At 50.7% G+C, this 12638-nt stretch overlaps 1 protein-coding gene across 1 annotated transcript in view; it reads left to right on the top strand.

Moving 5' to 3' along the window:
- Window positions 1-12638, top strand: part of LOC307231105 (sodium-coupled neutral amino acid transporter 3-like) — a 36766-nt gene that overhangs the window by 1425 nt on the left and 22703 nt on the right. Inside the window, exons 2-5 of the mRNA XM_080001674.1 lie at window positions 8728-8878; window positions 10132-10164; window positions 11536-11620; window positions 11703-11818. Of these exons, the coding sequence (XP_079857800.1) occupies window positions 8742-8878; window positions 10132-10164; window positions 11536-11620; window positions 11703-11818 (371 nt within the window). The 5' untranslated portion in view covers window positions 8728-8741. The remainder of the gene's footprint in view (window positions 1-8727; window positions 8879-10131; window positions 10165-11535; window positions 11621-11702; window positions 11819-12638) is intronic.

Genomic DNA, 12638 nt, shown 5'->3' with positions numbered 1-12638 from the left:
TTGAGTCGTGCACCTTGAGTCGTGCCTTCCTCACTGTGCTGCCACAGTGTCATGAGTCACTGAACGTCGGGGTCAGTATCTGAGTTTGATAAAAGCCTTTAAATTTGATGTCCCGTATGTGTTTGTAATATGCAGTATCCCGCCCCTCTCAGTATGTACTGGACGACCGCAACAAAACAAAAGCATGAAACAAACTGTACATTCTTGCATTGCATTATGGGGTATTGTCCGCCCCCCCCCCCCCCGCCGACTCTTGTTTTGTGACTTAATCCAGCCTCAGACAATAATGGCACAAAGACCTCTGTCTGGCTCCGAGATTTTACACCGATTGACCGCTCGGGTTCAAATGGTCAAAAAAAAAAAAAAAAAAAAAAAGTTGAACCCTGCACTACCCTGCAGCACAATGGTTGCAAAGGCAGAAGTTTAGAATATATTTGGTATTTCTTTAGGCCGCGTACCATTCAACCGAGAAAAAACAGCACTTTTAAGCCTGAAACACGCAAATTGCAACCGGCTTGTTTTGTCAAATGAAATATGTCATGTCACCTCAACGTCTCTATATCCACGCATTCTGAGCATACATTTCAGTGTTTCTCGAAACCCAATGCAGCGGTTTGGGCGGAAGGCACACGGCAATGAGTGATGTCATCTAAAATAAGTGAGAGCCTATTTGTTGGGAGGACGACGGGGTCTGTGCAAGTGCGACGTTTCCACCAGTCCGTGTTGGCGTCGCCCTGCTCCATGGGAAGCTTTACGCAAACTTTTTCTTTGACAATAAAGCGCTGCGGCGCATTTTGCCCCGTGGCGCGGCTCGGCTTTCAATTTTTCCAATTCTTATGCCGGGCTGGCGGCGCTCGGCTGGGGCCATTGTGCTCCGCTCAGGGTGAAGACTTTAGATTAAGCGCCAGTTGATCTGCTTATACAACGGGGCCGGCGGCGCACAGGGGTTCTGTGTCAGTGGAATGGGATTTGGGCGTCCATGGCGCTGTGGCATGTGATGTGGTCAGCAGTGCGGCGTGCACCGTAGCGGGCACGCACTGTGCGAGTTGTGTTTCCAGCTGAATGGCTGCATTCGGCCCTGTGATGCGCCCGCTCTCTCTCTCCCTCTCTCTCTCTCTCTCTCTCTCGCCCTCTCTCAGCCTCCCTCCATCTCTCCCCATGTGATGGAGAGGGCGCCAGGAGAGGATGCTCCTTTGTTTTCAAGGCACATGACGAAAATAAGGCAGAGTTGGCATGAAGGAGGGAGGCCTGACTGGAAGGCCTGTTTGCCGATGACGATCTGTTCCATTGTTCGCGCGCCGGCGGACATGCCAGCTTCCATAATGTTTTCCCTCATGGCACCGGCTTTGAGCGGCGTCAATGCAGCCCTTTATGCACAGGGGCCGCACCGCTTTCAGCGGGACCCGGGGGACAAAAAGAGGGGGGGGGGGGGGGGGGGGGCGCGCGGACAACTCTTTCAGCGGAAGGGCTCCTTAGCCGTAGGCAGGGAGCGGTAACCGCGTGCACTCGCTGCAAAGCTGACGAGGAGGACCAAGATAAGGAACGACCTCGGAAGGGAAGGGACGCCAGTCAGAGGCGGAACTATCTCCAGATTTGGAAGTCGGGGGGGCCGCGTTTAATTGAAGCGTCACTTTACCGAAGTTCACTGAATCCAAGTTTGTGTTTTACGGGAGGGCCGCGCCGCTGCAGAGTCATGTCGGGCGGGTTTTCGAGGACGTCCATTTTTCCCGACCCGGTGAACCGTGGAGCGTCGGCGGTGCCGGTCGAGAGAAATCTTTAATCTCATCTGAGACGACGGCCTAATCCCCCTTTATAATCTGAGGCTTTGTGGCGTGAGTTAGACGTCGAATCGACCGTGGCGATTTTCCTGGAGAATTAAAAAAGCCACGTCGAGGTCCGAGCGACCCCCTCCCCCCGCCGTTGGTCTCCCATGGTACCTGTTCGCCGCATGGGCGCCGTGGCAACACTCTGACACGTCGTGGGGCGGGTGTTAAAAAAAAACTCCAAAAACACATGCAATTTCATCCGTCCGTATTCGTCATCCGTCCGTCATCCATGCCTTTGAAGGTGCTTGGCGTCAGTACGTGAACGCCCCTCGCCATAAACTGTGTTCACCTGTGACTTGAGTATTTCGCCGCCCGTCTCACATTCTTGTCAACCGCCGTTCCCCCTGGGGCACCTGTCTCTCTGCGCCACAGTTTACCTCCACCCAAACCCGTGTTTGCGTTGTCGGTCTCACCCCTCCCGCCTCGTATTTCCAGCCGCATTTCTTCCCGCGGCGCCCCCCGCCGGCTGCCTCAGGGCTCGGGCCGCGTCTTGCTCCTCCGCTGTCCCTGCGGCCTGATCGTATGTTTTCTGGACACATCCTTTTTTTTTTTTTTTTTTTTTGCACAGGTCAATTTGGCTCATTTCCGTGGCTGCGGCGCTGTCCACCCCCCCCCCCTATCCGCCGGGTGTGCGGCGTGTGAATTTGAGCCGGATTGACAGGATGATGGCGTAGCGCTAAAAATAAATCCCATTTCCACTGGTGAGTCACCGGGCCGGGGCTCCCATGCAGGCACGCTGAGAGACAGAGCAGACAATCCCGTGGCCCCATGGTGCGAACTCCCCCGGCCAGGCCCCCCGCTGGGGTCCAGGCGCCCGCCGTGCCCAGACGGCAGCCAGCGGAGGCGGGGCAAGGCCGCGGAAACACGGCGCCGTGTCCTTGGCTTGTCCAATGGCCGTCACAGGGGGAGTGGCGCAGGGGGAGTGGCGCACCGGTGCGGGTTGCAGGGGGCGTAGGGCTGAAAAAGGTTGCACATTAAGACACTCATTTTGGAGCTACTCGTGAATGAACTACTGATCATGAAAGATGAGGGAATCGTTAATCGGGGATTACAGAAAAATGAAAACTGTCCAACATGAAGGTCGTGGGAAGGTCAGAAAGGTCAGACCTTCCCTACTGCTCGCAACTTGCGTTGATAGTCACCACTAAAACGGGAACATTGTAAAGTATAACTAAGTCTATTTTTCTCTGTGAATTTTAAGGAGCACATGGAGACAGCGGTTGATTTACATACAGGGTCAAAATCAGAAAATGTTCCTTTGAAGGCTTCATGGTACCTTTGCAGAAACAATAATGGTGCCGGATACCACAAAAAAAATTGTTCGGCGGCTCCTATGGATTATATCTCCTATTTCCGATTTGTGTGTCAGGTTGTGTGACAAGAAATTAAAATTCTTATCACCTTAAGTGTGTGTGCATATTTGCACTCATTTGAAGCTGTAGTCTGAAACCTGCGTAACCTCTTTCGGAGTCGACGTATTCCCACTATGTTGCATAAGCGGCATTTCCCTATTTTACTAGCATTGGTTTGCACCAGGATCCCTCCACCGGTACTGAAATGTAGGTTACCAATTCATCAAAGGAGATCCGAGGGCAAATCATTGTAATCTTTTTTTTTTTTTTCCCGACTCTCAACGCGTGGTATAATCCTGATTAGAGACACTGTGTGATAAACACTTGACTTGCTGTGGGAGTTAATACCATCCACCTGATAGGGGATGTTTAGATGAGTTGCCAAGCAATACCCTGGATCCTTCTATAGTCTCGTGACATGCGTTTCTCTGCAGCGGCTCGAGCACATAGGGAGGCGTGGAGCGTCTCAGAAGCTGACTCACAAATCTGAGTTGGGAGTTAATCTCCCCCTCGCCCTCGCTCTCATATGCGATCGCACCGGGACTCGGCGCTGGCTGCGGAGGGAGCCAGGCGCAGAGAGGGGGCAGAGCGTTTCAAACGCTTATCTGTCCAGGGACACGCGCCGCCCGCGGGAAGTGGAGTGTGCGTCGGCCGCCCAGGTGACCGAGTGCTCAAAATGTGAGAAGCCGATGCCCGTGGCCGGGGTCGGGGTGTTTATGTCGGGATGGTTCGTTATTTTCCTGGATTGAGTGAGAAGCGGTGGAAACGTCTCTTTATTAAGGAGCATTACGTAACAGGACAAGCTGGTATTAAATGCCGTAGAGCGGTGTGACGTGCACATACAGCGTGTCTTAGCAGACTCCCGGATAGGAGGACTCGGCGGACTCCGGGGATTGGTGTTTATTCCCGATGCCGTTTTCTAGAAAATACAATAAGATTTAAGAAAAAAAAATAAATTCGATAACGTTTGATACTCAAAGGCTCACTGCACTTGAAATAATTCAAACACGTGCGCACTGGAATCGGACTTCTTGAACCTGAAAGGTCGTCGAGAGAGCATTGCGCGCTCACTTGTGTGTGCGTGCGTGTGCCCCTGCACGCATGCACAGCGTGTTTGTGTACGCTTCTGTTGGTTTGTGCCCAAAAGAGGCGCGGACAAATGGCGGCGGTGGTTCGACGCCGTCCACGTTTACCGCCACCTTTGCAAAACCTTGATCAGACGCCACGCTTACTGCGCCCACACGCCCACACGCTCACTGCGCCCACAGACGGCCCTGTCTATTAGCTGTTCGTCGTGAAAAATTGTGTAAATGTGTAATCTCTTAATCTACCGGAAATCCCTTCCCGCTCATCCGCCGAGAGGGATGATGAGGTATTTGGTTTCCCGGGGCTCGATTGTCACGGCTCAAATCGTGTCTCTTGTGACGGCTGTCAGATCATTACTATCAGCAAAAATCAATGCCGTTGAAAATGTCGTTGTTGCATCCATTCCAATGGGGACGGGTGTCCCCTACTTTCAAGTCACTGGCGTGACGCTGATGATGCCAAGGGCCCGCACGTGACACAGCGAGGAGGTTGTCCAGGGGTGTCATGTAAAGGGACTTTGCGCCGCTATTAATTTATACATGGGAGCCGCGGAGTTAATGGACGTCTGCTGCCCCCGCAGCAGATTAAGAGCCTCTGGTATTACAGTGGAAACTCAAATGAAGCTTAAGGCCTACAAGCCTGTTGGAATGTGGAAGAATATCAGCTGGGGGGGGACGAACAAAGCCCCCGCCGCGGCGGCGGGAAAGTCCCGCCGGGCGCCTCCGACGTGCGCGATTCACAATGTGACGTCGACTCCCGCGGCGGCTCCCTCCCTTCGGCCCCGGGTTTGGCCGCGCGGCGTTGGTTCGCCCGGCAAACGTCGCGGAGCCGCAATGCCCCTGGCATGGAGAGAAGTTGCAGAAGCGGGGCTTGGGTCGTGTTCTGTGTACATCTGAAGTTAAGCCGCGGCTTTGAAACCCCTTTTGCTGTGATCTGATTGATGCGCTTCGCCCAGGCACCCGCCTGTACGTTGTCGGAGGGCTCCTCACCGGACAGTGTTGTTAGCGGTTTGTGAACAGCGTCTCTCGGGACGGGGATACAGCGCTTGCCGGGGCAGGCCGTCGCCCGCGTCCGCTCGTGCGACAGCGTCCGCAGGGGTGGCCGGTGTCATGTGCGGTTTCACGTTTTTGCTCCCCGGGCCTCGGCAGCTCTGGCATTTCCGCGTGGCCGCGCATCTCTCTCCTCGATCCTGGTAAAGTAGTTAGTTAGTTAGTTAGTTCCTCCCGTTCCTTCTGGAACATTGGGCGACGAGCCCCCACCATTTGCTCCTTACCAGAATGGTGTCTTCTCGTCGGTTCCGTAACATGCTCTTTTTTACAGGGTGAGGTTGTTAACCCCACACCCAACCCCCAACCTGGAGGACCAGGCGCTGACTTGCCCGTGTCACAGGCATTATTATCATCATTATTATTGTTATCATTATTAGATATTTACAATAATAATAATAATAATAATAAGTTTGAGCCGTTCCCTCAGTAATCTGTAGAAGGTGGCTAAAATACTTGCAGCATTTTATCTTTGTGTCGCCAACAACAATGGGGGGGGGGGATCCATCTGAGAGGCGTGGCTGCCTCATGTTCAATCGCTCGCCGCTTACGGAGCTGGCTGGACAGGCCGTGCGCACGGTGTGACGCACCTTGCGTGACGTGTCTCTGCTGTTTCACGAGGATGACCCGTGCAGCCTCTGTGGATTCCGGGAAGTCTTGACTACGGCGACCAGGTCTGCTATTTTGCTCGGATAATCAAATGCATTATGCATTGTCCAGACTGCCTCTCTTCCTCCTGCGGCTCCCTCCGTCCTGTATGCGACATGCGGGGGGCTCGGTAATCCGGCCCCGTCCAGTGATTTGTCCACTCGGAGCGGATCTGCCCCTGGCATCGCTTCCTCCGACGTCTCCGCGACAAATGTGCGCGAATGCGGAACGCTGGCAGCTGCCGAATCCAAGGTGGCGTCTTTTCAATTAAGACCCAGTGAAATACCTTTTCAGCCCTTCGAGTGGCCCGGGGAGCCGCAGCCAAGGGGCCCCCGGCGGTATAATGATGCCTGGCACAATAGTATCACTGTTCTCCAACCCGTTCCCAGGAAACCGCACAACATGTGCCATTGTGTGCCATGCTTTGCTGCCCAACCACGTTGCCCGGCCTCAGCCAGACACATCCAGGGTCCTCGCTGCGCGGCTCCTCTCACAGAGCACGGTCAGTGAGACCGGCCCGCGAGGTCACCAGATAGAGGCCGGCGTTTATTCACCTCAAGCTACGTTTGATCCGTCGAAATATTTTTTCACAAAGAACAACATTTAAAAGGGCAGACCCTGAGACGGAAGGGGCCCGAGGAAGCGGAGGGCCGCCGAGGTCGTTGCCGAGACTGGTCGTACGGAGGAGCCCTGAGCGCTGCTGCCATGCTGAAACCTGGTCACGGGGGGGAGGCGTGCCAGAGGAAAGGTGACAAGCAGAAAAATGGACGCACAAAGAGAGCTAGAACTGGTTCTTAGCTGGTCATAGCTGGTTCTGCCCCTTTCATCGGCGAGTGGGGATCCCACTGTTTGTGTAAGCACCTCCTCTAAGGGCCCAGGGACCCGGCCCCTCATCCGCCCCTTGGTTGCCGTTCACGCTGAATAGCAGATCTCTCAGCCTGCCACATACTATAGGGAGCCTTGGCGAAGAAAGTCTAGGAGACACATGCCACAAGGGCCTCGGAGGAGCCCCACGAAGCAGCAGGTTGGCTCTGACAGCCCTGCAGGGGAGCGAGGCCGGGCAAGCCAAGAGACCACGGAACCAAGACCACAAAGCTCAGTTTGTCATAGTCAGCTGTACACTTTCTGCACAGAGGAAGCTCAGAAAAGGGCTTTAACGTGCCAGGTTTCAGCTCAACGCTCAATTTGGTTGGTGTTACATTACGAATGGCTTTTACCCTTCATTTTATATACATAAATAGATACATGTTTTTAATGTTTTATACATATATATCTATATATATATAGATATATATGTATATTTTTTTTATGTTCTTTTTTTTGTAATCTCTCAAATTTTGTAGGAAAACCAGCCTGGTTGACAACTCATACTGTACATGTATCACAGGGGGACTATTTATATGGATCTCATGTGGACTGGATCCAGACGAGTTCAAACCTATTTGGCCTCGGTGGGTTTCCAGATATTTCAGAAATTTGGCAAAGAGCCTCATATTGTTGTTGCATGTTGTTGCCATTTGTCATCTACTCCATTACCAGGACCGTCACAATGACATTTTCGTGGATGATTAATTGTAATACAAATAACTGCAATCAGCACTCGTCTTTTTGGTTCATGTCTTTTTTGTTTTGGCCTCTGTCATCGCATACTATAGGGTAACAATACTTATTATAGATAGATAATAGACAGTGTCTGCATTATGGAGAAGAGCTATTTTGTGGCAGTGAACAATCAGAACATGACTCCAGGAGACAAATTGATTTATTGCACCTTTGCTTCTCACATTGGTTTAAAAATCCTCTTGAATTTGTATGGAAACATTATCGGGCAATCGAATACATTTTACAGAATGATAGCGATGAGCTGAAATAATCACACTGAGCCAGCCAGGTAATAATTGTGACAGCTCCATCCATCACTGTTGATGATCTTTGCTTTAAAGCTCAATCGTGCGTCCAGACATAAGCGTTCGGTAACAGCCTCAGAGCAGCGTGCCTCATTTATCTTTCAGAACGCCTCCTGTGGCTGCTGAGCATGACAGCACTCTTAATGCCACACATGTGTGTAGGTTAAGCTTATGAAGAACTAGACATCAATGGAGGTATAGTTACCAGCCTGAGGTGACATTTTGGAACTCGATCAGGGCAATTATCTATTGTCTTGGGGTCAGCTCTTCATTTCAGCATGATAATCAAGGTTTTGTGTTCTGCTAAGAAGTTATTATAGTACGCCCTACTTCATCCAACGTAAGAAATGGCTTTAAATCTCCTATAAGTAGAACTGCATCGCATTGTCCTACTCCGTCCTGCCTGTGTCCTACTCAGTCCTGCCTGTGTCCTACTCCGTCATGCCTGTGTCCTACTCCATCGTGCCTGTATCCTACTCCATCCTCTCTGTTTCCTACCCCGTCCTTCCTGTTTCCTACCCCGTCCTTCCTGTACCCTACTCTGTTCTGCCTGCATTGTCCTACTCCGTCCCGCCCGTGTTCCACTTTTTAAAAAGTGGAACACGTAGCCCATGTTTTCACATTTTCCTGTCGATGGAGTGGTCTGCGGGAGACGAAAATCCAGGTTAATATTTCCACATTCACTGACAAGGGTATGACGACGCGGCCGAAGCCTCGCTGTCCGTTTTTTCCTTTCCCTACTTCTTCCCTACTTTCTTTTTTTCCAGCGGCACCGTCTGGATCGGGCAGACCGGCTCCCCCGACCTCTCAGAGAGACAACTTTACGGTGACGTACGTATCTCCTGTCCCCCTTTCCCCACAGGCCCTGAAAGCAAGATGAGTGGAGATAAACCCGCGGAGGCCGTGGAGACTTTGGACGGCGAGGAGAACAGCATTCCCAACGGAAAAGGCCACGAGCCAGCGGGCGACGCCACGCCGCTGGCCAAAACACCTCCTGCAGGGGACGCCGACAAGTGGGTGCCAGTTGAATCCTATTTGATTAGTTGCAAAACAGCAAGATAATGAGCGTTTGGCGACAGTACGGGCAGGGATTTGCGTACGTTACACGGGTTGCCGGTTTCTGTATCTGTGTGTCATTCACCCCTGATCCAGATTTACTGTCGTACTCCATCCTGCCTTTTGCCAAACTCCCCCCCCCACCCCCCAAGTTTTTTTTTGGCATTTTTTTTTTTTGGTGTTTTCACTCCAAACAGTTGTGGTGACTCCGCCGAGGGGAACTGGGACCTGGGGAGGTCCCCCGAGCACTAGACACTGTCAAGGGCTTTTTTTTTTTTTTACCGGTTGTGTTCGCGCTGGAGCTCAGAAGTGACGTCAGCCAACGGGGGTTTCAGCGGGAGTTCCGTGTTGTATTCGCGCCGTAACTTTCTAACTCATTTCCCGTCATCAGAACAGCAAAATCTGTTTCTGAAGAAAATTTGAGGCCAGAAATAAGCAATCCAGCCGCTGAATCTCCACTCACATTGGATCTACAAGACGTCATTTGAGCGGTTGTTCCGGCTTTTGCCAGGCACAGGGCAGCGCGCCAGGACAACGGGGCGCACGTTAATCCATTCAATTAACTAAAAAAGTAAACGACATAAAGGAAATAAATACACCAAAAACAAAAATACGTTCCTAGTTCCTGCAGCGCGGACACGGAAAAAAAGGGGGGGGGGGCTCCTCCAAAAAGTTCTTGGAACTGTGGAAAAGTCCCTGCGCTGCGAAAACGCCTACTAGTGCGGGTGCACTGGACGGCCCGGATCTCACTCCTGTCGGCCTCTAGAGAGCAAACGACAGTGTGGAGATCCTAGTTGTCCACCCGTCGGCTGACGGCCGCGACGCTCACTTATCACTCTCTTCGGGCCGCGTTCATGCGGGAGGGGGGGGGCCAACGAAGTCTGACCTCCTCGTCTTTCCACTTGATCACTTCCGTCAGTGTGGGAATATCCCAGTGCCTGAGCGACGCGCTTGGAAAACGTGTTAGGGGTACAGCAGCCGCTGGAGCGGCCGTGTACGAGTGTGAGATTGCTGTCATGCTGTCTATGGTATGACGAGGCCGCTGGTTTGCCAGGTCATAGGCGCCGACTTGACAGACACTCATTCTGTTGACGCTCGGGAACGTTATTTCTCCTGATATGGCGAGTTGTGGGTAACGCTGTGGGGTGTTGTTTCTCTCCTCTGCGCTCACGCTGGATGCCGGATGACCTCTGCACCCTCCACTTTGTAGGGGAATTGAACCCAATAGCACCCAGAATGCCAGGTATGTACGTAAGACGAACATAATGACGTGTTTGTGAAGCGCATTCTTACCTTCAAAGGAAAACGCCGGTATTTCTTTAACCCGAGCCTCACTTTTAGACGGGGACGTGATTGCCCCCCGTGCACCGGAGCCATCCCCCCGGTAGCAGGTCGGTTTAAAATTAGCGTTTGCTACCGGAGTTTTCCTTCACTGTTATTTTATATGTGACTTATTGACACAGAAGCAGAAGCAACGCTGCGTGTTTAAATAAAGTACCGCGCGGTGAGGAAGGTAAATGCATCCTGTCGCCTCACGATTCTTGACCAAAATGTGCCTTGACCTCTGTGACCTTACTGTGCGACGGTCAAACTCCTCTGATGCACCCGAGGGGGGCGGCGTCGACAGAACTTTGCTATTATGAACTGTCATTACTTTGCATCAGTCATTGATTCAGAAGATGATGCTTTGGATAGTAGTAGCAGTAGTTGTAGTAGTGGTAGTAGTGGTAGTAATAGTTCGGGGAAAGACGGCCCGTTGCGTGCTTGGCATTCTGTTCTTTCCTGCTTTTTGTGCATTTTTGCGAGGTACTCCAATAGAGTTTTGTTTGATAGTATTTTATTTATCCGCTTATTTTTCTGCTTTTTTCTGGCATAACTTTGGCATTCCTTGATATCCTATACGTTTAACTGGAGCTTATTCATGACGTAGACTTCACTTCCCTCACGTCATTCACTGACAGAGTAGAAAAGTAAATTGACCTGATCAACCGCTGTTGATCAGGTCAATTTACTGTATTACTGTGTCAGTAATACAGTTTTCCCATGTAAGGGCACATATTACTACAATGATGGAACACATGTACTGAGGTGTGTAAACCAGGTTTGTCTCTGGATCTTTGGGCTTTTCATCATTTTCATTTACATTCATGATCTCTGTTCTGTATTTTTGTTCTGTTCTGTATTTTGGTTCTGTTCTTTATTTTTGTCCTGTTCTGTATTTGCATTTGTATTGATTGGACTGTTAACTCTCCTAATTCCATTGTTTATGCATCATTGAATGTAATTGGCAAATACGTCTCTCATCCGACTGACATTGGGGAGCTGATCTCTGAGTCGTTCTCGGAGGGGGCGTGGTCTTTAACTCCTAAGAGAGCTCTCCAAGCTACTGCTATTTATTTTCGTTATAATTATTAGCTGTTATTTTACTTGAGCTGAATTGTGATCGTTATTGTTAGTATTTCTATTATCGCCGTTGTCTGAAAATACAAACACAACCTAAATCAATTATAAAATATCCTTTTTCGAATGTTAAGCCTGGTCCACGCCCCGTCGGTGACAGCCTTCCTGACCTGAGATTGTCACTGAGTGCTCTTCCTGTTCGTGTTCCCTCCAGTCCCCACAGAACTGAAGCACAGCTCGCAGAGAGCCGGGACTTTTTATCAAGCATGGAGGACAAGAAAACCACCCGCTTCACAGACGTGAGTTAAACACAAAAGGCCAGCAAGTGCCGCCACGAGGCGACCAACCTGCTGACCTCTCCTCTCTCTCTTTTGTCATCAGTTTGAGGGAAAGACGTCCTTTGGGATGTCAGTCTTCAACTTGGGCAACGCCATCATGGGAAGCGGAATTCTGGGACTGGCTTACGCAATGGCCAACACTGGAGTTATCCTGTTTTTGTAAGTCATAGATGAATAGATAAATAGCTGGGTGAGCGGATGGGGAAATGGATGAATGAAGCTGACGTCTGAGGGACATCAGCACCGTCAGCGTCTCCAGACGTCATAAGACGTCGGTTGTGAAAATCGTGTGAGGATGACACACGTTGGAATCAGTCTGGAACTAATTTGGGGCGTGAAGATGCTGCCTGACTCAGACCTATTTGTTTCAACTGTAATTGAATGCTCAGTCGATAAATGCCTCTCTGCAAGCGCTGGAAGAGGTTGTGCAGATTGCATTTGTGTGATTGAGAGTAATGATTACTTTTAGAGCCATGTGAGATCGATTCATAATAAAGTTGAGGTTAGAATTTGGTCATTAAGGAAGCAACGTAACGTAGCAACCTTGTTAATTATGTGATTTACTGTATTTATAGTGGCTCAATATATTGATACACAAGACAAGGGGTTGAAATTGGAAATTCAGACACTAAATCTGCAGTAGAACTTCTTATGTAGAAGTATATGCAGGAACCTGGCTCGCGGGCAGGAAGAACCGTGCAGAATCACAAAATGCTATATGCTGGATATATATTAAACCGAGGATTGAATGTAATCCCTTCGCTGCCCCTTTGTGAGGCCACTAGCTCTGGGGCTGCCGCTCTGCTTCAGCGTTTCCCATAATAATCACGCAAGTGTTTCCAGAAGGCAATCTCAGCAGATAGTATTGGGAACATCAACACTTCCCTTGCTCCTCATCCTGCCTGCAATGTTTTTTTCTTTTAACACCTCTCGCCCATCGGTATGACTAGTGCACGCCCGTTCAAAATGGCGCCGTAAC

Source organism: Zeus faber, assembly GCF_960531495.2.
Source record: "Zeus faber genome assembly, chromosome: 5".
Lineage (NCBI taxonomy): Eukaryota > Metazoa > Chordata > Actinopteri > Zeiformes > Zeidae > Zeus > Zeus faber.
Note: the sequence above shows the minus strand (reverse complement) of the source record. Positions and strands in the feature narration are given on the sequence as shown.